Source organism: Vidua chalybeata, chromosome 2 (assembly GCF_026979565.1).
Source record: "Vidua chalybeata isolate OUT-0048 chromosome 2, bVidCha1 merged haplotype, whole genome shotgun sequence".
NCBI lineage: Eukaryota > Metazoa > Chordata > Aves > Passeriformes > Viduidae > Vidua > Vidua chalybeata.
In genome coordinates, this window is record NC_071531.1 from 9,115,406 (window position 1) to 9,141,957 (window position 26,552).

A 26,552-nucleotide genomic window follows, 5' to 3' on the forward strand; every position below is an offset into this window, starting at 1 on the left:
CTTATGAATGATTTCAAAAATTTTCTCCCTATTGAAAGTATCTAATGAGTATTCTTTAACTGGAAAATAAAGAAGGAAAGTCTGTAAAATAGAGGGCCGGCTGATTTAAGCAATCAGCATTCTCTAATCTTTGTTCTGGGAGGGTCACTATTCTCATTAGAATATATAATCTACATATGCAATATAATGATTCTATGATTATGCTGTAATAAACAACACAACAAATTAACACAATGAAATGTTGAATGAATTCAGGATTCATTTTTATTAATAATGATTATTAATAATAATTGAAGTGACTAAATATGTTTCCACACTAGTGGTGAAGTGCTAATCCAATAAAACGTAATTATTTTTAATTATCATTTTTAAAATAAAAAAATCCAGAATTTTTCTGGAAATAAAAAAAAAACCCCTATGCATAATGATGTGTAATGGAAGGAGCTTTGTAATAAGTCATCATTGTGATTTTTTCCAGATGGGCTTACATACACATACCTCTTGCTAATCCTACTCATGAAACTCTGGTGCTACAAATGGTTAACAGTGATCCCAGCCATTTCGCAGTTGAGACTGACCCAAAACAACCTGTAAGTAAGATTTCTGTGTTTTCACAAAAAAGATAGAAGATAGTCTTCTTTTTAAAACAAATTGAATAATGTATTGTACTGTGGGTTCAGAATATACAATCTTTTAGACATTTTAAGTACATAGTTTAGAGATTTTATAGCCTGAGGAAGAAAACAATTAAACTTGAAAAGCAACTCAAGCTGAAGTACAGATGTTTTTTTCTTTCCTGGAATGCTTTGTGGAATGGTTTTGAGCAGGACTGCAATGTAGGTTGTAAATAATTCAGGAGATATTAGAAGGAGAAGTTGTAAACAAACCAGCTGGGTAGAAGCTTCATAAGTATCTAATAATCAACAAAATAACTAGGTAAATATTTTTGTTAGTAGATAAATATTTTTGTTAGTAGATAAATGATTAATGGAAGAATACAAGAATATCTAATCTTATAAGCAACTTGCAAGTAATAATAATAATCAATAATAATAATAATAATAATAAAAAATATAGCTGCAAAGAAGCTTCAAGCAAATACCTAGAATCATTTTATTCTGCAAACTCACAGTTACCTTGAGACTGATTTCTCTTAATCCTCTTGTTATTATGTACTCCACTTTTTCCTCCTCCATCACAGAAGCCCTTCCATCTTGCTGCCTAACATTTATGTCCTTTCTAGGAATAACAATGGTGTAGATTGGCTCAACTTTTGTATGTCGATTGAGATTTGCTAGAGTTCTAGATGATCAGGCTTCAGAAAAATATTTGTTATTGATCACTGTCAATTAAGTCAGTTAATAGTACAGGCCCCACAAGCAATTCTTTGGGTATTATTTAGTTAATTCTTTGAAATATGTTACCTTTTCTTGATGGGGAGATGAGAAAAGGAAGGGCAAATGCATGGAAATTCTACATCTGAATGAGTGGCACTGAGTGCCTCCATCACAGCCTCTTAGGATATGAATTCAGAACCTTTAACACAAAAAACAAAGAAAAAAAAGAAAAAAAAAAAGAAACTTGTGCTGGACAGAAAGGAAATGATGCCTTTTCTAGACATGAAGAAGGTAATCCAGGGAAGACACCCAAATTGGTTGGTCCCTTCCAAAACAAACTATTCCACAACTTTATGATTCTATTCCTGCAAAATGGTTTAAGAGTCAGGGGAGAGGAATATTGTAATAAGATAAAGCTAAAAAGACACAAAAGGCCATATGGGGAAAATAGAGGAATGATACATAGTCATTATAGGTTCAGTTTTAAGAAACTAAACAGATTTCAGCCTCAAATAAAGCAGTACAGCCAGACTAAATGTTCCTAAAAGGGGCTCTGATGGTAACAGCTAAAGGAGATCAAACTTACTTACTCAGCTTCCCTATATATTGCTACATAGGATTCCATTAAATTAAAAGTATAAAACATGAAGTTTTTTCTAATCTGTCTTCTTTGTCATGCACAATAACACATCTTCATACACTATGTTAAACCTTGATAAGTGCTATTACTAATTATTTAATCAATTGGTATTTGAATAGGAGTTTAGAAGCATAATGGTGCAAACTATATTAATTGTCTGGGAGTTATTATATACGTATTATGTTTGGGTCATGGCCACAGAAACGGGTTAGATTTAACTGTAGTGGCTTTTGGCTGCTGCAGATTGCATATTACCTTGTGCAGGAAATTAACAAGAAAAAAATCTCTCTGCTCTCATAATTTATAATCAGAGATTCACACATCAACAATAGCTACATTACGTTGTGTCGGAAAAGACACATTCAACACTAACTGCAGTAATTTTCTCTCTTTCCTTTTTATTACAATCCTCAGTCCTGTATATCATTATGGATTGGATTCTGAAATGTTCCTTGTTAATTACAGTAGTTCTTCCAGTTACAAGATAACTTTGTTTGCTAAATACAACTACTTAATATTTATTTCATGTAGCTGTCCCTTTTTGAACCTATTTCTTCCATTACAGATCCATCTTTGGAAAGGTTATGTGATTTCCTTCAGTTTTGGTGACAAAGTCAGGGAGTGGCATTTATATCACAGAATCACAGAATGATTGGGGTGGAGACCATCTGGTCCAACCCCTTTGGTAAAGCAGGTTCACCCAGAGGAGGTTGCACTGGATCACTTCCAGGCAGGTTCTGAATATCTCCAGAGATGGAGGCTCCACAGCTTCTCTGGGCAACCTGTTCCAGTGCTCACCCTCACAGGAAAGAAGTTTTTCTACATATTGAGATGGAACTTCCTGTCACTGGGAAACACTGGAAGGAGTTTGGCATTTGCCTTTAAGATACTTGTATACATTGATGAGGTCCCCTCTCAGCTGTCTCTTCTTCAGACTGAACAGGCCCAGCTCCTGCAGTCTCTCCTCATTAGACATGCTCCAGACCCCCAATCATTTGTGGCCTCTGCTGGACCCTCTCCAGTAATTCCTTGTCTTTCTTGGACTGGGGAGCCCAGAACTGGACACAGCACTCCACGTTTTCTTGCTTCTGCTGAATATTTTGCATCCTAGTCTTAGTACCTCCACACAACACTGCATTCAGCTTCCAGAAGATTACTACTTATAAACCATGCTCCGTGTTTCACGTATTGGTTTATATTAATAAAAAAGCCATTCCAAAGCCTTTGCTATGTGTGGAAGAAGTTTCCCATCTTAATCATTCAAGTTTCTGTTCTCTTTAAAGCTTTCTTTAAAGATATGAAGCAAATAATGCTTTCTTGTCAGCAGAAAGATTATGACTTGTGTGACCCTCAGATGAAAGGCAACAGAAAAAAGCAAACTATTAGAACAGTAGATTGAAGATGGGATTGTCCAATGAAGATACATTATATTTGAAGGCAGTTAGTACAGTCATTGATATTTCATGTAAATTTCCATTTTTTTTAACGCCATCTAAGATGTAGGACTTTTGAATGTACTGGGTTGTTGATTAGGAAATGTCTCAAATCGATTTCTTCAGTCCCTAAGTTATGTTTGATAAATCAGATTAAACAGTGGTATCAAAGAATTTTTTTTCTTCTCTTAAGATATTTGCCTAAAATTAATAACCAAAATTTTGACTAATATTTCAGAAAAAAAATCCAATATTGTTATCATACTTCCATGTGTGTGGAAGTTTGTTTGTTCCATTTCAGTTTGGAACAAAGGGCTTTACTGAAATATCACAAAGGATTATTTTCTATAGATCTGATTCAACCTCAAGTATGGACATCATTAATAACATGCTTTCCTGAGGTCCAGTTGGATTAGGTTCAAGTATTCCTGAAATTCAGGGTGCATAATAAAGTCTAAATGAAATTCAAAGGCTTTAAATCCCTCATCAGCTTCATATCAATTAGAAGCAGCTCTGTTACCCTTTGTAAACTCATAAAAATGAGAAAAGACTGCATATCTTACTGGTGGCTTTGCAATTGTAGCCTAAGTCAGTTTAAATGGAATATAACGTCTTGGATTTCTTTCAAAATTTTGATAAAAGTTTTCAAGGATTTTCAGTAATGGGATTTGGATTTGATTTTTTTTTAAACAAGCTACATTTAATTTTTGTTTCCCTTCTTGTAAACCTTAAACTAACTTAATAACTTTATAAATGCTGCCAAATTATCTAAAAGCCAGAATGAAAGTGAATTTTCATAAGTTTACTGTAAAATTCCATCTTATTTTTTATAAGCATATTGGGTATTAGGAGTATCTGGGGAAAAAGTCATTGGGATGTTGAGTTTTGTGTTTCCATCCTGACTGCAGCTTTCTTTGTCTTTAGCAGGAAAGGATTCAGTTCAGCATTTAACAGCTGAAAATTTTCAATCATCAATAATATTTTCCCCAATTTACTACTTTTCCTCTATATAAATACATTGATGTATTTCACATATATGTGTATTATATTGACATACACATATATTTACAATGTACAAAAAAGTCTTAAAAACAGGATCATCTCCATGGCCAAAACCAAACATATTTTCACTTTAACTCTTCAGTTTGCTATTCTCCTGGCTTATAATTAGCCTAAACCTTTTCCATTAAGCCGTATTTTTTCCTGATTGGCTTTGAAACACAATTTTTATTGAGGACAAATAACTTAATAGAAAAGGGCTGGCAGAGAGGAGTGCGATCTCTGTGTGCAAGCTTTAAGAATTTTCTTAATGACCACGAGTATTGTTTTGTACAGAGTAGGGAACAAGCTTTTACATTTAATGAATATTTCCCCTCCTTTCTTCATTTTATAACAGAAATAATGTATTTGTAGTTAACTTCAGACTCAGTTTCTGTATTTGAACTGTTATATCTGAGATCTTATGAAGAGCAATGATATCAATTCCTTTTCACATGACTATTGTGGAAGGCATTTGTTTATGTAAATAAAGTGAAAGGCAGGAGATGTGTTAGCATCAGCATATTTAATTGCATAATTCTATGACCTTCTTAAAATATACTGCTTAGCATTATTTCTCAATTCTAGTTTTAGAAGCAATTTATTTTTTTGGATTTCAGTAGAAAGTAAGTAGGTTTTTTTGCCTAGCTTACTTCAAAACAAATTACTTTTTGGATTCACAGAACATCATACTGTAAAATTGAAAATGAATTTTTAAAACCAAATCCATAGTGTAAAAATTACAAATCCTTTCTGCTTTCAGAGCAGGCAGTCTGCTAGATTATCATAGCTCCATGTTGATTATTTTGATTCATTGTGGCAGTGCATTTTCTGAGTAATGATAATATGTCGAGTAATACGTATTGGAAATTGAATTCCTGCCTGTTTGCATCTCTGTGGAAGAGTTATTATTCTGAATAATGTGGATGTTTTATATTGAAATTACTCAATATTTTAAAATCTTAGTGTTAATTTAATGATGTAGTCTTGGTCTAGGCCATCGTGTTTTACTTACTTTTTCATTTTAATAAAAAGTATTTGGGAGGGGTTGTTTTCTACTATGTTTCTTTCACCATTTTGTAGGTCTTCATTTGATAAATGAGTCTGACAATTAGGTAGGAACTGGACTGCAAATAAAAGTATAATTAAGTGTTACAGCAGTAGTCTGATTAATTACTTTAAAACTTTCTCCCACAAAAAAAGAAAATAACATTTCAAGTTTGGTGTGTTAGTTGAGCACACCTGAGCTCTGTCCTCTCTTCTGCACAACTTACCTCCCACTGCCATCAGTAGGAATATCTGTTCGAGGCACATGAGCACCCTCGTCCCTCGTTGAGTCATCTTTACTGATGACTAAAGATTTCTAGCTTTTTATATATTTTCATATATTTGTGGCTCTGGAGACTGTTAATACATGGTTGTAGCTTCTAGTACTTTTCCTGCCCTTTTATCCCTACGTTTTAGAACAATAAGCTAACCTTCTAACACATTCCTGATATACTGTTTAGTCTTATTTTCAAGAAGACAACCTACAACAATGACTTTTTGTTTTCCAACCAGAATCTGAGAAGACACAAGAAATGGAGCAAAGAAGCCCCTGGACTAATTCCAGAGGGGCAGTAGCTGGGGTAAAATTACATAAGCAATTGCTCTTCTAATTGGACAATATTTGATAGCTATGCTAATCAAATAGCCTTATAAAAATTGTAGAACTACTGTATGTGCATATTGTCATATGGTGCACCCTGAAGGCCTTTCAATTAAAGATTTCCTTTTCTATGTTATCATTTGAACAGTGGTTGGAAGGATCTGTGTTTTATTCCAGGAAACTCTACCCTATAAATACACCCAGGGGGATGACTGGCAAGACTAGGACCAGCGTGGCTCCTGCCTGAGCGCAGCTCTGGGATGGCAGGGAAAGCCATGGGGCAGTGAGGAAAAGCAGCAAAGGCTTGGATGATGGATGGGATTCATCCATCTCAACAGAGATTGGATGAGGTCAATGTCCCAAGACAATGCCAGTGTAGGGGGGATGGGAATGAGCCAGGCCTTGCTTTGTGGGGAGACAGTGACCCCATACCCCTCAGCCTGGCTGAGCTGTCAATCCATCAATCAGTCAATCAATTAATCAATCACATTCAGGGGTGGTGCTAACCCAGCCTCTGATTGGCAGAGTTATCCATCAGTCACACACTGGGCAGGGCTATTTGCACTCTGATTGGCCAACTGGCTGGAAGGCCCACCTGGGGGGCTGGGCCAAGGAAGGCCTTGGAGATTAAAAGATGGCGCACAGGTGGAAGGTGCCTTCTGCTGGAGTTTCTATGGCAGTCATGCTGAACAGTAGGAGTTAGCAGTTTTATGTGTGTTTTGTCAGTCCCAGCTGTTGTAGTGTGTTGTTTTGACCTTCATTTATTGCAAATTATATTCATTTTATGCAACACAGGTTAACTGCTCATGATATCAATCAATTATTACCTTTTTATCTCTTCTTACAAGAGAACGTTGCTTATGCAAACGCAGTTTATACATGTATACTATTAAAAGGCTAATACCTGTTTTTTATTAAAGAAATAGTCCTAGCAATTGTGTATTCAGTGATTCTGGCTGATAACAGTAAATTCATTGTATTTTTAATTCTTCATAATTCAATTAATTTACTGCTTATCTGGTTCTTGAAAACAGAAATTAATCCATTGTAGTCAGCTACTTTGCTTTTGCCTATGCAATTGAGTCTCAAGTAGAATACTTGAGGTGAAGAGAAAACCTGCAAAAGTGTTATTTACAGTTTTGGTTTTGCTAAAGGTAAGCAGAAGAGAGACAAAGCACTGGTTTATTAAAACCTAGCATGTATTTCCTTTCTAAGGCAGTTTGTGTCCCTGGGGGTCACTGTGATAACCCTTCAGTGCCATCAGACACCGCAGCGCTGTTGGAATGGTGTTGGAGAGCTGCTGCCCATGTCCTTGGAGCAGTTCTAGCCCCAGCCCTGGAGCTGCTGGGCAGTGGATGTGCAGGGACTGCCTCTGGCATTGTTTGCTGCAGTAACTCGCTGCCTTCGCAGCCCGTGCTGGCTGAGGGGGAAAATGCATCTGGTGGAACACATTAATCACATACACATCAGCACTGTTGGTGCCAAGCACAAAACAGAGACTCAAAAAAATGGATTTCCTCTTCCTTACCCCTCCTTTCTTTTGCTTCTTTCTTGTGTTTGTACAGCTGATGATTCCTCCTCATTCCACCACTCAGCTGCCTGTGAGGTTCTGTCCCTCTGCCCTTGGAAGACGCAATCACAAGGCAACAATAACCTTCAAATGCCCAAAGGTATGATAATGTGCTTGTACCCACAACACTTGGGATTCAGATTAGATACTATTTATGATAGGCAAGGAAATAAAAGATTCAGCCTGTAGGTCAAGGTGAAGTTTAGTGACTGGATGCATAATGAAGGAGCAAATGTGAAGATGTTAAAAACTTGTAATTTGTTTTATCCTTAGTTTTACACAGAATTTATTCTGTGTAATTTCCAAAAAATTAAATTGTTTCATTTTTTTTATCCAATCTGAATTTTAGATCACACACTTGAAAAAGTGAATTCTTCCTTTCATTTTAGATCTGAAAATGTTTTTTATTTTGAACACCTTAGAATTGTTGACTTCTTTTTTCTCTGTTAATTTTCGTGAAGTTGAACAAGCAACAAGTAAATAAAGAGACATGAGTCATCAACATGACCTACTAACTTTTCTTAAATTACAGCTGGAATAAAAAAGAGAAACTGAGAGTACAATGTAAATGGTAATATTTCATCATGCAAGATGTGGTTAAATGAAGCCTTTGCTTTCTGTGCAATTTCCTCTCTGTATTTGTTTTTTTTTTTTTAGTTTCAGATATCCTAAAAGACTGCTGACCTGTGAATTATTCCAGTTGAGTGCTACCAGCACCTTTCACTAGTGTTTTAAGTAATACTAAAAAAGCAAATATTCTTTTATATGAAGAAAACAAATACTGAAGGAAGTCATGTGACAATTTTTTCATCCTGAAAAAGTATGCTGAACAGACAGGTTATTTGCAGATGGTGTTGGCACAGCATTTCTTTTCAGAATCTCTCTTAAATATTTAGTAAGGATAAAAACAAGGAGACAGCAATTCTAATATGAATAGTATCCAAGGTTAGTTCAAGAGGGCACAATGTCATTATCTTCTCTGAAACCTGATGGTCCACAGAAATTTTAGATCTACTATTTCCTTTCCAATATTCTTGATTTTTCTGTGTCTAAAGGTTAATGTTCATTATTATCTTTGGAGCTTGTTGTGTGATTCTACTGCTGTCCCATCAAAAAATTATTTTCTTTCTTCCTTTGTCTGCCGGAGAGAACTTCTCACTTCCTCTGCTTTCAGGTTTTAATATATGTGCTTTGAATTTTGTTTTTGCAACTACCTACATCTTTCCGTTCCCTACACTGAAAGCTCTGAGTAGCTGAATGGAAGTTAAATACTGTGTGCTTGAAATAGGACAGAAATTAAACATAAAAAGGAGATGTGAACAGCTTCCAGAATGAAGCTGTTGATTTTCAGATTGCAATACTTAGAGTAACAGCAGCTTGAAGAAGGAAAAAAGAAGGCAAAAATTAAAGTTCACTGTAGCAGAGACACAGAACAGCAGAAGAAAGAAGTAGGCAAATTACTTTAAAATATACAGCTCTGACTCATCAAATAATAAATAATGGCATGTTCCATTCACAGTTTGGAGAGCAGATATTTCACCTGACGGGGTCTGGGGTTCCTCCTGAGCACATGGAAACCACCACCATAAGTGCCTGCATTGGAAAGTACTCTTCTGCCATCATATCCTTCGAAAATCCAACTGCTGAAAATGTGGTGGTAGATATCGTGCTGGCAGGTACAGGGATTTGGAAGTTTTTTTTTTTTTGTTTTTTTTTTTTTTTTTGGAGTGGGGGAAGGAATTTAAGCCTCTTTGGGTTTCATTAGAAGTGTGAAAGGGATGTGATTAAATTTTCCTCGTTCCATTTTTTGGCAATAGAGTTCTTGTGTATTGTCCACATCCACCCTGAAAACTCTGTAAGGTGTGCTGTGGGAGATAGGAAAGAACACAAACCTGTAACAACTTTTCACAGAAGACTTCTCAAGTCATGCAGCCTCGTGTGGACGTGCAGCTGCTAGCTGGCTGTGTACTGCACTGCAGCACTTTGGCAACAGGAGACTCCTGGATGTGTTTTGGTAGCTGTGCCTAAGCCACATAGCTAATGCTTTGATTTGCTTTTGTTCCTCAATTACCTTCAAATATTTTATATTATTTGGTCAGATTCTGGAAAACTAAAGGAGTTAGTAAGAGAGCAAGGGCAAAACATTTTTAAGGTTTTCTTTGGGATTTTTTGTTTTTTTTTCTGATGACCTTCCAAGCAAGTATGTTTCATCAATATTTTCAAACATGCTTTAAAGGATAATATGAGATCCAGAATTATCAGAGATCAACAACTAACTGTCCCTACTGGGATTTCATAAATGCTGTAAAAACTCAGGTTCTCAATCTCATTAATGACTAAAATTTACTCAGTCAAAAAGGAAATTTCACTTCAAGTACATCAGAAGGCTTTAAAAGATTCTCTGAATCTCTGCCTACTTGAACATAACATGTAGGTAGCATAAGAAAACAGGTGCCAAAGCATGTCTTGGCATCTGCAAATAACAAAAATTGAAGATAAACCTTCCAGTTCTATCTTCATAAATAAATAAATAAAAGAGAAATAGCAACCAAACTGTAAGAGAAAAGTAAAATCAAGTCTGTTCAAAGGTAAGTTTTAAGCCATGTTTGCTTAAATATGCCTCAAACATACTTGTGCTGTGATTCAGGGTTTGAGGCATATAGAGTAAGTGAAGAAATACGCTTTTTAAAATCTGTAGATTCATGTATGTTTGTTGTATTAAACTCATGCTTTTTAATCCTACCTTCTGGATATGCATTAGAAATAAACAAATACAGCTTTGTCCATGCCCACGGTTCATATATGGGGAATCTGGGAAGTATGTTTACCTAAAAGGTCAGGAGTATCTTGTTCTTGTGACTAAACACTTTACTTTTGCTGACCAGGATTTTTTTTCAGACTTCAATGCAGTTTCCCCTGTTTAACTGCTGAAATATTTTCATTTATGACTGTCACAAAAGAAAGTACCATTTGTAAGTGAGCAGATCTCTTGTGAATTTCAGTTGATGTTCTCTTCTGGAAAACATTGAAAGAAGCAACAGCATGCAAAATATTCAGTGCTTACAGGCCAAGTGAATAATGGCCAGGATCTTGGGGACTTCACCACACCTCAGGTGCTGAGCAGGACAGAGAGGGAGGGATCCTGGAATCAAAAGAAACAGAATCTTGTCCAGCTTCCTACTTATCTGGCATCTAGGTGTCCTTAAGTGACAAGGGGCACTGCACACTGGCTCTGCACACAGAGACAGGGCAGTTGCTGCAGCAGGTGGCTTTCAGGGCACGTACACAAGGCTCCAAAGTGCTTCTCACAGTTAGAAAAGGAAGGTAAATGTTGACTGCACACCACAGGAGCTGCTCTTGGGCAGTCATTCTGATTGTGCAGCCATTGCTTCCGTAATCCAAATGGAAGGTGGGAGGGTGGAAGCTGCAACTCTGGTCTGAGGCAGTCAGGAGTTGTAGAAGTTTCTCCCTTTTGATAGATGAGTAATGATTGACTCTCACAATTATCATGTATATAGGTTAAGAAAAGTTTTACAGATTTATAGTTACGTTTCACCCTCTTGCGTTGCTATTAAGAGACAGCCAGGGTTGGGACATCTGGGAGGGCCAGCTTGTCACCATGGTGACATCTGACCTCCAGTCAGAATATGAGGAAGTTGTCTCCACTGGACAGCAGAGAAGGGGTCAATGGACAGAACCTTGGGAGGGGTTAAAGGGTTAAAGGGTTAAAAGGCGAAACTTCCATTGTGTGGGTGAGCACATGGTGGGGAAAATCCTTTGCTCCCGGCGCCGTTAACGTTTTCTCTATTCAGTCTTCTGTGGTACTTTTGGTATGGTTTGATAAACCTTTGTAAAATTATGAAAAGTGAGTAGCCATTTCTCACACCCTGGCCCTGCAGTGTGAATGGCAGGAGCCTCACCAGTTGGATGAATGCTGTGGTAGGTGACCTTCCTGTTTGGAGCGGGAAATGAGCAGCCTGTAGGGGAGCGACAGGCTGTGGACTTAGAGCAGCTGGAGGTTTTCATATCCACAAATCCAGGTGAAATTCACAACATAATAAAACAGTTGGCCAATATGATTGTGAGACTGTTGTTTTCTATGAAGGTTCACGTTGATCAGATTTCTCTGTTGACTGGGAAAAGGCTTGTTTCTTCCTTTGAAAAGTGATAGAAGGAAGACTGGAGGAGCAGTAGGATGATCAGCCTTACCTGAACTCCTGGTGGGAGTTGGACACTTCCTTTTGCAGTGTGGGTAGCCCATGATTTGCACGTTATCTTACAGTCCATGTCCAAGCCCATGAAGGTCAAGAAGGTAATCAGGAGTAGTCAAATGGATTTCTTAAGTGCAAATCATGATTGACAAATGTGATTGCCTTCTGTATGGAAATGAGTGATTATGCAAATAAGGGAGGAGCAGTGAATGTAATATACTATGAGTTAGTAAGACTTTGTCATTGAATCCTGTAACATTCTTGTTTGGAAGCTAAGGAAGTCTAGGCCTGATAAACAGACTACTGAGTGAATTGGAAACTTGGCTGAACCGTTGGTCTCAAATGATAGTGATCAGCATCTTGGCATTCAGCTGCTGGCTGGTAATGAGTGTTGCACCCCAGGGGTCAGCCTTGGGGCCCGTATTATTCAAGACCTTTATTACCGACATGGATGATGATAGAGATTGCAATGCAAATTAGGGAGAGGAACTGACATGATGGATAGTAGAGCTTCAGTTCAGAGGTACCTTGATAAATTGTTGGTGTACCTCAGTTTTGAATTGCTTTGTTCATCAACACATCATTCCTGGAACAGCTGAAGACAAAGTGAGCTTTTGCATTATTAGTAATGCAATTTTCTTGCTAAAACGTTAACCCTTTGTATTTTTCCCTCACTCCATCTACCCTGTGTGCTTATCTTAGCCCAGACTGTGTGAATTAGATGTGTTGTGAATTATTAGCTGTGCAATCCACCCTGTTTGACTAGGAAATAACTGGTTATGTAAACTTTTGAAGTGTAGGAGAATATTACATCTGTGGTATAAAGATTCCTGTTGCATATCATAAACGCAGAAAGCTTTATTCTAGTGGAAATTGCAGTCTGGGATTCTGATTTGTACAAAAGAGCAATTCAGAGATTTGCAGAGACTTGCAATTCAGAGATAAGCAAACTGCTTATCTTATTGAGAATAAATCTAGTGCCAGACAGCTCAGATAGTATTCCATTACTATGAGGTGTAATTTGTAAGAATGCTAATCCAGAATGCTGTTCACAAAATAATGGAAAAGAATAATCAAATTTATCTGTGATGCAACTTAATAAAAAAATTATTTATAGAGCTTAAATATTGCAACTAAAGCCTAGTATATTGTGATATTCTGAGAAACAAGAGAAACTGCATTTTTAATTGTTCTAGTGAAAAGTCATCTTTCTATTGAGCGTGAACTTGTCCCAGGGAGTTGTTCAGAAATAGTGACAGAGACAGAAGTATCTGCTTTGACAATGAAGGATTAATATTTGTTTTTATGCATCAGAAATTTTCAGTCTTCATTTTTCATTACCCATCAGTAGACCTGGCATCATGATCATCTAATGTTTCTGTGATCCGTAGAATTACAAAAGGTCATCTTTGAAAAAATAAATTCTATACTGCAAACTTTATGAAAGGGTAATAATACCTGTCCTTTAAAATCTATCTTGATTTTTTTAAAATCAGTTAATTGTAATGTTAATTTTCTAATTCAGTTGCTCTTGGTGGCCTGTACATAAAGCTTGCTTTGTTTTAATTACAACAAGATAGTTGATTCAAGCTGTATTTAGATATTGTTAATTCTATTATTTGCTTTGTATAAGAATATTTAATTCTTATTTCCTTCTTTCCAGAGGAAGAGAAATCTAGTCTTATAAGCAAAATTTTGTATACACAAGTTCAGTTTAGCGTTCCTGACCCTTACATATCTTGAGAAGTATGTCAGGCTTATTGCTGGTGCTACTGGAGGCCAGAAAGAGGGTGGAATGGGGAAGTCAACAGAAGGCAGCAATTCGGAAATCAGAGTGACGTGCCTGACTGATCTTGATCTTTAGAAATTGTATTTCAGACCTTGGGCCCCTTATGAGAATTCAGCTTGTCAACATTGAACATAGGCCATCTTGATTAAGGTGTAACAGCAATAAGCATCGACATTTATAGATTTACTTCATGCTTTAAAGAAAATTACACAAGTTATCTCTCTTATTTTCAAGTAACATTCCACAGGCAATTTTAGCCCTATATAGATGTGAAATTATGTTTAGAATGGCAGAGTTCAGGAATTAAAATAGACATTAATTGGGAATTGTCCTATCTGGACCATTTCTGAAGCTTCCATTTGCATTTCTGAGGCTTTGTCAGACCTAAGAGCATTATTCCTCAGAAATGTTTCTTTCTGTGAATTTTGACTGCTGTTATAGTATAAACAGTTCTGTATTTGGGAAAATTACAGAGAAAGTAAAACTACTACTACCACCCTGGACCTCTTTAAACTAAGTATTTTCTTACTGAATTTAATACCAATAAGTTTTCTTCCCAGGATTTAGACACATGGATGCTTAAATGTGCAACACTAATTCACATTGGCATTCACAACTACATTAAGAATAGTCATGTGAGTAATGTTTATTTAACAGCAGGTGATTTTCCCCAAAATGAGCCAGTGACCAGAACTGCAGAGTATGCAGACTCTTGTCACAGATGGTTTAGCAACCTGCACTACTTCAGCTCTTTCAGATTGAATGATACTGCTTTTCTGTAAATACCACTGTATGGTATTTCTACTAAGAGTTTTTTTTGGAAGCAACAAAAATTATATAAATAATTGAAACTACTGAAATCTCCAGTGTAAACCAGAGTCCACAGAGTTAACCTGTGGGATCTATTATCCCTATTATCTAGGGATAATAAGAATTATCCCTAAGTATTAATGGTTTGTTAATACTGTAATTGTTGCTATTGGACACGAAATGAGTACACAGAAGCTAGGTAAGTTCTAAGGAGAAAAAGAGGAAGTTTTATTCTAACATCTTGTATTTATAGAATTCCAAAGGTGACCGTGGATTGGAGGATGGAAGTACCACCTCTCTAACCACACTGGTCTAAAGATCAATCAATCATTTCTCTCTACCCACACAGAAATATGTAAACTATTCTATTTAGACGTGAAATTGTGTGGGAACTCTGACTCTCAAATATGTAAACATCAGAAGGCTAAAGAAGTTTTATGAAAACTTTAACACTTTCAAAAGAACTATAAAAGAAAACACTTTTAAAAATCAGGGCAACACCATAATGCTTTATTTCAGTCAGTGTGGACAATTTATTTCATATTTTCAGTGGTCCAAATACATCGTTCAAGAAAAAAAATTTCAACAGCTTTTGTAGAGGGTATTAATTTCAGAGTTTGAAGAGCTGTGCTCAAAGAAAAGATTAAAGCTACAGCTGTAATTAGGAATTGGATAAGGGAGGTGAATTGGTTCCTCTGGAATCCAGTGTTACCTGCAGCAGTAAAACTGATATCTGTGGCAGTGTATAAGATTGCTTATTAAAACTTACCCTATGTCCAAGATAAGGCTGAATTCACAGTAGGTTGGCTGTGTCTTTTCCCCTTCAAAGATTTCCAAACTGGAATTGCAACCTTTTAAATGTACTTTGCAAAATATTTTCAAACTGCTTTCTGGGACTTTATGCAATTCAACTAAGTACTCAAAGACAAGTCTGCTATTTGGTCATTTTTTGTTCAGACAAAATATATTGGACTAAGTTTGCATATATATATATGCATATATATATATTGCATATATATATGTATATATATGTCAGTTTTAGAGTGAAATAGTGAAGATGTGAAGAAATACTATTTTTAGTCATCTAGTCAATTTAGAATACATGCAATGTATAAATGCAGCTCTGAACTGATAAATGCAATTTTGAAGCATCATGAAGAATAACCTAGTGCCTTTAATTTCATACAGTGAAACAATATATTTCAGATAAAAAAAGATCTTGAGATTAGTTAGCTAGTTGTGTGAAAATTACTTTTTAGCTGAATGTGTAGAAGGATATAAACTAAAAATAAATACCATATATTTTAAGGTTTGAAAAAATCTTCTAGTAGGGGAAATTTAAAGTATTCAGCTTATTAGCATCCTGAAAAATAAGATAGAAAATAATTCTTACAGAATAATTAGCATTATAGAGGAAGATTTCACTATAGCCATGTTTTTGCCACTGCAGTTTCTCAGGTCAGGAAAGATGATACAGTTGTTTTATTGACATATTGAAATGAGTGTGTTAGCTTTTCTTATGCACCCATCATTTAATATTTGGCAAGGGCCCTTCAATTCTTTTTTTATTTCCTCACAGTTTGCAAATCTTTGAACCTCCAGCTGGTTTCTGAAACCTGAAACCTTGCTCTTGAGATGAAATAATTTTGGGATTGTTTCTATTCTTCTAAGAACCAAGAATAAGAGTGCCAAGAGAGCTGTTCTCTGCCTTCCTTAATGCCTTTGATCATTATTCTTTTTCTTAAAGCTATCTTTACTTTGTTCCATAACCCCAAATGACAGTCTTCCCTGGCTGTTGGATGAGTCCTGTGTATCCCGTCTTCCTGTCAGCAGTTCATCATGTAGTGTTACCACACTTTGATATGACAAATACGGGCTATCTATTGGTCTCACGTTCTTTGAGTTAGCTGCTAGACATATTTCCTGCACAGAATTTCCTTTGGTTGCAAAACTGGTTTATAAAATTGGACTTCATACCAGTTTTTTTAATCTCATTTTTTATTTATCCACAGTATTGACAATGATCATTGAAACAATCTAAATAATGTCTAAATCCTCTGTCTTTATGAAGTGATCTGTTGGTTGATCCAGTAACTTGCTGACATGAAAGCAGCTCTTGTCTGCAGCTGTATCTGTACTGCTGGTCCTGAACCTGTGTCTTTACATTTCGTGTCACCATTGGCTCTCATTGCTACTTGATTTTTTCATTTAGGAAACAGTTTATTTTGTAATCTCCAATTGTTATTTAATTGAAAAAGTTTTAAACTTTGTGTTTTCTTGATGCTGTGTTATTTCCTTTTAATTCTATTTAAAAAGATATCCATATTGATATTGTATCTATACTTCACAATGAGGAAAATACTGAGAGAACCTTTAAGCAGAGCATGGAAAAAAGGGGCCATGTGCTCTCATTCAAGGATGTATTTTATAAAACCTGTCTGTGAAGCTGTTTTATTGGGGAAATTGTTCCATCAGTTTTGAATTCTAAATGGGTTTCCAAAAATTTTTTTTTTTTTTTTTTTTTTTTTTTTTAGATCAGGGGCTGTTGAATCAGCATCTGAGTGCATCTGTCCTGTCCCAGGCCACCTATGAGGAATCTGTTTTTCAACTTCTGGTTAAACAGCCACAAGGTGTGTAGCTTCTTAACCCTTAATATATATTTAAACTATTATTGTTACTTATTTTATCAACTTAACCTGCAACAAGTCACAGTTTCCTACAACATGAAGTAGCAGAGTGGCAAAAATATGCAATTTTAAATAAAATTGTTTTAAAATGAAATTTCTGTAGTTGGAAGGATCAGTTAAGAAGAAAAAGAGGAGCATAGAAATTCTAAAATGAAAGAGTTGGACAGTTGTAACTACTTTTAATTTTTTACCAAATTAACAGAAAACAAAAAAGAAAATTATTTAATTCTAAATACACATATGTTTCTCTTCAGCCTTTTCAGTCACTTTAACTCATTTTTGTTTTATTTGGGGAGATTGTGAATTGTTTTTTGGTTTTGTTTATTTGTTGTTTGTCTGGGTTTTTTTAAGATAATTCTGGTCTATATTTTTTGGGAAAATTTTCATAGGAAAATACAGAAAACAGTACTTTTCAATTAAAAAGCTATCTGAAAACAATTAAACTATTTGACTTATTATCCTGAATCAAATTTTACATGTCATTGCTGGTCATATCTGATCTGAGATGGAATATGAAAGGAATTAATTGCCTTTAGTGCTGTAATTTTAGCAAAATTTATTTTTGACTTGTATATGGGAATAATTGATTTATTTGATTTATCTAATGTTATTATAAGGCTTGGATTATCGCAGAAATTGGATATTTCAATAACTTAAAATGATTCATTGATGAAGTATAGAAGATAAATAGATTTCTGTACCTATTTTAAATATTTTTCCTACTAGTTATTTCTATTGATTACTTCTCAGATATGCTTTCTAATTTCAGAACACACGGTTAAATTATTTATATCTTCAATTATTTATGAAATAAATTAATTTTCTTTGCTCATATCCCCCAGAAATATGTGTGAGAATCTGTTTCATGTTAATATAGATATCAGAATAAGCCATACCATTTTCCTTGAAGAATACTGTCTATCTCACATTAAAGACCTTGTTTATAAATAGGAAATGAGGATCACTTATTTACAATTTTGTTCAAAAAACAATTGCCATATGCTATGATTTTCCTGTAGATGTACTTGACTTGTACTTTTATTTTGTAAAGGATATTGCAGACCTTACTGTTCCCAGCAAGGAACTATTTTTGATTTTCCTTCTGGAAGCTTACTATGCCTCAAAACATTTCTAGAGGTTATAGAAAGAAGGATTTGGAAGAAAAAGAGGTGTAAGAATTGATCTGCATGTCATGTCATTTTTATATATATACATTTTTTGTGGTTTCATCCCAGCCAGCAGCCAAGCCCCAGGCAGCCACTCACTCACTCCCCCAGCAGCAGGGTCAGGGAGAGAATTGGAAGGGTAAAAGGTGGAAAACTCGTGGGCTGAGATAAAGATAGTTTGATATGGGAAGTAAAAGCCACACAAGCAAAGCAAAGGAAAACAAGGAATTAATTCACTGCTTCCCAAGGTGCCGCGTCTCGTTCACACCAAGGGCAGGCAGGTGTTCAACCATCTCCAGGACCCCATCACATCTAACAGTGACTTGGGCAAACAAACCCCATCATGCCAAACATCCCCCCTTGCTCCTTCTTTCTGCCACTTCACACTCTGATCCATGATGTCACACGTCTGGAATATCCCTTTGGTCAGTTTGGGTCACCTGTCCTGGCTGTGTCTCCTCCCAGCCTCCCATGCACACCAGTCTCCTCACCAGCGTGGCAGCAGGAAAAGCAGAAAAGGCCTTGGCTCTGTGTAAACCCTGCTCAGCAGTAACAAAAACATCCCTATATTATCATCACTGTGTTCAGCACAAATCCAAAACACTGCCCCATACCAGCCACTGAGAAGAAAGTTAATTCTACGCCAGCTGAAACCAGCACATTTTATACAGACAAATACAAAAGCTGTAACATTTGCCATTACATTAAATACATTTTTTTTTCCACAGAAGCAGTGAAGAACTGTCCAAAACAATCTAGTTCATGTACACTGTAAAACTGAAAGTGCAATCCCTTCACAAATATAAGAAATATAAAGCAGTGAATCTTTAAAAGTTGTACTTTTCCTCATCTTTTATGTCTGAGATATCTTAATGATGTGATCAGTAGATGAAGATCAGATTAGATGCAGGTGTTACTGCTTACCATTATTCTCTATAAAAAAAGAAACAATACTTTGAAAATGTGTTTGAACTAAATATTCTTGATAGACTCACTGGAATATGATTGCTACATCATTTTATGAGCAAAATTCACTCATGGAAAACCTGTGCTTGTTGCTAATTAATTGCTTGTTTTTTCCTCACTCACTCTAAAAGCTGGGGCTAGAAATTCAGAGATACTGAGATAGTCTGAGAATCTAGGAGACATTTTTTCATCATCCTTTCACAAGAAATCCAAAATACTAGCCCTACTGTGGAATTGGTACTCAGAGCAGAGTATCCTTTTTCCTGCCCTGGCTTCCCAGTAACACAAACTCTGTTACTTCACCCAGTCCTCAGAGTGAAGTTTTGATCTCATTTCGCATTCAACCTCCAGTCATCACATTTTATGGCTTAGCTGCTGTTCTGGGTGATCAATAAGCCTCTCTGTTGTAACCACTTGGTGCAGCATAAACAGGAGCAGTAAACAGGGCAGTTGGCTGAACATGCTTTTTAGCTATCTCTCTCCATATTTCAGCACAAGTTTTATATTTTAAAACTTCTATATTTTAAGCTGCCATGTTATCTGTAGCATGTTTATCTCTTTCCCCATGGAGAACTCTGTGATTAACTCCTTAATTTTTTTCTTCTAACTTTGTCTAAAATATATGTATTTGTTAACTTTGCTGACCACTTAGGAAGGAAAGAAGAAATATATTTGATAAATATATTTAATGTGAGACATTTTCCAAAAAGCTGCCTGCAGTGTAAAACCAGTTGATGACAATCAAATTTGAGATACTAAAATTCTGTGTATGCTCTTTGGAAGCATGTTACTATTGCAGTTTCATATTTCATTCAACATTCTTTCAGAAAGCCTTTTAGCATACTTTTAATGTCATGTACAGTCCACTGTGATTACAGATAATTTAGCTTTTAAACTACTTTCACCTAAGAAATGGCATAAATTTTGTTCAGGTCTCAGGCCATTTCCCCAAAATTCTAGATTTCAAGATTTGCTTCTTGAATCCTATACTTATTTGCATCTGTGTTTTTCTTTCAGTAATTTTGCGTGCACAGTCTGTTTTTTCTTATTATTGTTTTCAAAAAAGATCAAAACTGACATACGTGGTTGCCCTGGTTGTCCTTAGTTCCTCTCTGTTTCTTTTATAATGCTTTCATTTATCTCCAAATGACTTGAAGAGCCAGAGAAAAGGAAAAAAAGATAAAGAGCTGTGAGAAATATTTCTCCATTCTAGCAGACTATTTTGAAAATATGCTGGAAAACACTAAGTATTCTTTCCTCTTCTGTGTTTTTACTGCATTTTATGACCAAGGTTTGGTCCCTCACAACAAGCAGAAATAATTTTACACTTTATAAGTTTCATCAGAGGTGCTGAAGGTGGTGAAGGCCAACATCAGTGGCTCCTGCTGATAGTGTTCCTCCATCTGTGGGTATATTCAGTTCTTAGGACGGCAAATCATGTTTTCTTTCTATTCTACTGTCTGTCATTTTTGGAAAGGGGCACAGTTTGCTAGGTTAGATTGCCTTTAATATCTCAATTTTTTCTTATACCCTCCTACTACTTTTGTCCCTGCTCCTGAGGTGCTGTTAGGGCTGGCTTTGTGAGAAGGTCCAGGATTAACTCCAGGGTCAATTCAGTGCACAAAGTCAGGCTTAACTTCAGTTCTGTTATGTTACTATGAGTATTGAACAGAGGCTGGCTGGTTGGAGACTGCATCTAGATGGGGAATTACTGGCTGTTGGATATCTGGTAGAAAAATTTATGATTCGTATGTCCTCAGAACCAGTCTGTCAGAGAAAGGTTTTCTGTTGTGAATTGGTGGTTGGAGGTGCCATGGAGTTGGTGATCACTTAACCAGGAGCTTCCTGAGAATATTTTAATACCATCTTCACTGAATTTGCCCTCTGGGTGAGAAACCTACCTGTTCTCCTCCTTAGAGTATGAGATTCCTTTCTTCTGGGTTCAGTTTTGGTGTGGGCATCTTTTGCTGTGTAGAGGGAGACTTTGCAAGCAGGATTTGTGTAATTTCAGAATACACAGATGGGTTTTATGGTCTGATACCTGCAATAGATAACCAGAACTAGCACACTGCTAGGGTAGGTATTACCATGGGCAGTATTCCCAGTGAGACTTGGGATGTGTCTTTGCTGCCAAGGTTGTCATCAGTCATTTGAGGCCAGGTCAGCCTTTGTCTTTGAATGGGTTCATCCAGGATATTGCTGGCTTGCTACCTTCTGATTCTTTGTTTTCTTTCCATAGATATTTTTATAGCTTATCACTTCAGAACTTTTTTACTGACTCCTTGAGTTGTTTCTTAACTATTTTCTCATACTTTATGACTTTTCTCAGTAGAATCAATCCAAAGTAGTGGTGCTCTGCTGTACCTAGTTAGACTCTGCACCACTGACAGCTGAACTGCTACTCAAATGATTACATGTGCTTTTGAAGAAATTGCTGTTTATGCTCCCCACAAAATAGCTTTCTTGAACCTAGTCTGTGCAAAACACAATGACTTCCCTTCCTGGCCCTATCTGGGTATTTGTCTGTATGCCTGTTCCTTCTTTAAACCTCCAGCTGGCATTTTCCCTCGTTCATTTTTCTCTGATGTACTATCATGGTACCTGGAAGCTTGTACAGATGTAGATTTGCTTTGTGAAATTTCCAGCAGAAAGGAAGGTGTGGGATCCCTGCCTAATCCATGTACATGGCATTTTCCTGATTGCTGAATCACCCTGGCTTGCCTCTCCCCTGTGAAACCATTCTGAAAGAGCAGTGTCCTCATGTTATAGCTGACAGAGAAACAGGGTGTAATTACTCAGTCCTGGGACGTGACAGCACAGATGATGTGGTCTAAGCCATATTTTTCTCTAGAGAGATGTGCTGACAAAATCGATATGTCGTCCTGATTTTTTAAGATCTTCTAAAGCCTTCTGAGTTTACATTCTTGTAGAAAACTTTCTCACACAACTTTCTGTAAATAACCTATTGTTTTGCATTCCTTCATAGAGGCAGAGAAATTTGATGTACAGGTAGTTTGTCCAGTGTCGTTGGAGAGGTGGCACGTTCACCCTCCAATCCACTGGCACCTTTTGAAAACTATAAATGTTGGAGTCAGAAGAAATACATTAGTCTCTTCATCGTGACCAAGGCTGTGGTGCATTGTTTTTCCTTGTGTCCTCTGGTGACATCAATGAGTTGAAGCTGGTGGCATTCCTGAGTGCTGATTGTCTCTGCTGTCAGCAAGGAAAACCTTAGAGAGCTCTCTAAAGCCACAGCACACCTGAGGCTGCCCTCACATAGGGAAAATCAGTAGGGAAATTTTTCTGTCATTTTAAGGCACTCATGCCTTCTTGTATAAAGAAGGACAAAGCTTTAAGATTTTTCTTTGTATTTCTCTGCAATCTCTTCAGGCCATACATGCTTTACATATGTTTATTTGGCCTGTTTTATGCCCTCTTTTTACCTTTGAATTTTACTTTCTTTATGGATTATATGTTGTAGACAAATCTTTATATGTGTTTGTCAGGAATCCATTCTAGTGAAATAAGTTAAGGAAGCAAAAGGCAGCACTGTAACAATAAGCAAAAATTATCAGTTACTGTTCTCTTAAAAACAATCCTGTGAGTTGAAGGATTAGAAGAGTGCATTCCCTTGGCTGGGTAAGGAAATGATTTACCTATTTCAGCATGCTCTCCTGCTGTTGCAAAAGAAGAGAAAAGAAAAAAGATATTCAGGATGCAAATAAAAGAAGAGAAGACATCAGAAAGCCAGATTTTGCATAGTCTCACGCAGATGCACAGAAGACTTCCCATGTGGATTTATCATGAAAAACAGATTTTCAGGCTGCAATTGCCTCACAGGTTTTAGCTAGGCCATGCAGTATTTTACCTTCAGAATATCATGATTTGTTACTGAACATCCAGAGTACAGTACTTCAGAGCATTTAAACTATGCAGATCAGCCTCAGGGGAGGCTGTTATTTCACATTATCTTGGCCTATTTCTCTATTTAAAAATATCTGCTCTGCTTTATAACTTGATAAGAAGTTATCTCCTTCAATTTCAATAGAAGTAGAAAATGAAAAGATGATTAATTTTGACTTAGAATAGCATATTGCTGGTAATCTATTTGATAACAGCTGTTGATGGACAAGATGGAGTCAGGATGTGCCCTTGAATAAGACAGAACTGCTTAATTCCTCCCAGCTTCCTGATTCTTGATTCTAGCCTTCACCTGTTTAGGTTATAAACCCAGTGAAAACTCCAGAGATACAGATTTGTTTCAACCTGTAAATTACTCAGTAAATCTATGTCTAGCTCTAAATTGCCTATAAAAATTATCTGCACTAATCTTTTGTTTCCAGCAGCACATGCACAGTGGGGAAATTACCAGAAGTATTGATCAGTTGTTTCTTGAGTGAATTCAGAGAATTTTCTGTATGTCTGTTTTATTTCCATTTTCCCCGTCATCCTCTGCTCTTGGAACAATGACATCTCTGTCTCTCATTAATTCATCTGTGCAAGATGCTTCCACATCCATGCTGGACTCCAAACATACAGTGAGGAGTAGGTTTCCCTCCTGCCCTAAACTAGCTAATTTGCTGACTGAGAACTATAATCATTGATTTTGCTGTAGCTTTTCTTAATTTGTGTTTCTGAATTGACTTTCCTTCTTTATCCAGCTGTTGAGTTCTGAGAAACATTGAAGGTATGTTGGAGATGCTCATCTAAACTTACTGAGAGAGGATAAAAGATTAAAAAGGAAAGAAACAACAAAAAACCCACCCCATCCTAACTGGCATTGGTATTAACAGAAAAAATGTATGGAAATTTTGAAAATTACAGATTTTTTTTCCTATAGAGGTTGAAAACAATTACAGAATTATTGAAAATACTCCCTTAACATTTTAAAATGAGGAGGTGAGGTATGTTTGGGAAAAAAACATTTGGAGGTGAAAGATCATGATAAAATTTTTAGTTTTTCAAAAGTATGTCTCAGGGTTTGAGGGAAAGAAGAGCTAGTTGGCTTTTTTGTTTGTTTTAATTACTGTATACTTTCCAAGAGAGAAGCCAATTTAAACTTACCTTATTAAGTAACTGTCCAAAGCACAGATTTTGTTTTAAAGCATAAATGCTAGAAGGCATTATTGAAACTGATCTTTCAACTTTGAAAACTTGATGTTTTATGCCTTAAAAGCACATGATAATTACACTGTTGAACTAATGTTCTTTTTTTCATTTACTGAGTTTGTCTAGAACATTTTTTGTCAAATGTTTTCATTGGTTGTTTTTTTCTTTTAATCAATGAAGAATGGGTGTCAAGTATAAGACAGAAGCTAAGAGAAAATAAAATTATATATATACATATATATATGTAGTATGCATTCAGTAGTTAAACAATTTTTTTACCCACAGTGGTAACAGAATTCTCAATATAGTGACACACACTTTAAAGTCAGGAAACAATTAAGGTTTTTCTTAATCAGCATTTGACTTGTAGAACATTGTGTACTTCAGCTTGATTTTAAAGGTCTTATTTCCCAAGTGTTAAGCTTTTTACATATCTATGATAGTCCCTGTCCTAACCCTTTTTTCTCATTCCAAGTAGCATGAGATGTTCTTAGAAGTCCATGCTCCAGTGCAGTGTGAGGAGTCACTGGGCACAGGTATTTAGAAGATAAGGGTGAGATGTTTTTGCAAACCCTTGGTACTCAAAGTCTTTGAGTGCTGTGAGCAGCAGGATGTGCCTGGAATCTCTTTTGGAATTCTGTGCAACATAGCATAGGCTCAGGTGTGTTACACAGGAGTGTCTTTTTTTTATCTTGTATTTCTGTAAAACCCAATCACACAAGTCAAATTTATACAATCTGGTCATTCCTTAAGTGTCCTGCCAGACAATTAACTTGCTTCTACAAATTTTCCACAGCTCTATAAATTCTTTTGTCTACCTTCTTTACTCAGAGTTCTACAACCCTTCAATAGATACATATTTCTGTTGCTGTCTGAAAATGTTCTGAGTTGTAATTACGTGAAATCTCAATCTGAATTGCAGTCAGGAACAAATTGAAAGGAAAGAAGAGGGTGTTTTTTAAGTATTATTTTTTATTCATTATTTTAGTTACAAAATTGTCAGGACTAGTTGACTTGGTTAGGAAAGCTGTCAGAATGTTCTGGGCATGCAGATGTGCATTTTCTCCTTCTTGGTAAAGTCAGTGTTGTCTGAGCTTTAGTTTTGCACTGTATGTGATAGCTAGAGCCAATATTTTTTACAAGTAGCAGAAAAGGTCCTGCTGAATAAGGAGATTTAACATTTAAGAGGGTCTGTGTTCTCTCCCCTAAACATCCCATAGTAAAGTTTATACACTCTTAAAGAATATATTTGGTTTTGTGGTAGGATATGTATTATTTGAAATAAGAGCTGCTAGCAGTTGCAATCACAAGTCAGATTATTCATTACAGGGAAAGATGCATTTGGGTTGTTCAGTCTCAGCTCAGTAGCATATTTGAATCTGATGAATTTCAGGTAGGTAAGACAATCCCCAGATAGCAAAGAATTTAAATTTTAAACATCTGCCTCACTTGCAGTTTAATTACAGGAAATGTAAATGTGTATTTCAGGCATCTATTGTAACTGCTGTGGTGTGAATAGAGGTGGGATTATTTGTGTGGTTAATTGTTTCGATAAATAATTTGGTGTGCCCATAATCTATATGTTCACCTCAAAATTATATATTTCTCCTTGCTTTTAAGATATAACCAGGATCGATAATGCTATAGCTCAATTTCTTGCCAAATGGGGTCTTTAAAGCTGTTCTCTGAAGGGGGGGAATAATTTAATTAAAATGAACATCATACTCTTTGTACTCTGCTGCTTTCATTCTTCCCTAGATATTTTGCCATACTATTACTAAGATTAACAAATTATTCAAAATATTTTTTATGGGAAAGATAATAAATTATTCACAATCTCATTAAAATTTATATCTTTCAGTTACCAGAGGGAATTTGTATTCCCTGATTTACTTTTCTATCACAAAGCCTGAATGATTAGGCAGAGACCGTTTTGTTTTGATAAAGCCATTGGGATTGTACCTGCCTGAGTGTATTTGCAAAAAGAATGCATATCACTAGTACCACTTCTCTCTTCATATATCTCAGCAAAAATTTATCTTTCTCTTCCCTGCCTTTTATGTTGGATACGGGATCTTACTTTCAGCTTTTATAATATTTATGTGAAATCCTTCTTGTTTACCTGAAGATCAGGTTGATACCTTCAGT

General features: G+C 36.1%; 1 protein-coding gene across 6 annotated transcripts in view; it reads left to right on the top strand.

Moving 5' to 3' along the window:
* CFAP47 (cilia and flagella associated protein 47) overlaps positions 1 to 26,552 on the top strand; it is a 354,600-nt gene that overhangs the window by 188,016 nt on the left and 140,032 nt on the right. For all 6 annotated transcript variants that reach the window (XM_053934673.1, XM_053934672.1, XM_053934674.1 and 3 more), the window contains 4 exons: positions 479 to 590; positions 7,662 to 7,766; positions 9,186 to 9,342; positions 17,011 to 17,106. In XM_053934673.1, coding sequence (XP_053790648.1) covers positions 479 to 590; positions 7,662 to 7,766; positions 9,186 to 9,342; positions 17,011 to 17,106 — 470 coding nt within the window. The remainder of the gene's footprint in view (positions 1 to 478; positions 591 to 7,661; positions 7,767 to 9,185; positions 9,343 to 17,010; positions 17,107 to 26,552) is intronic.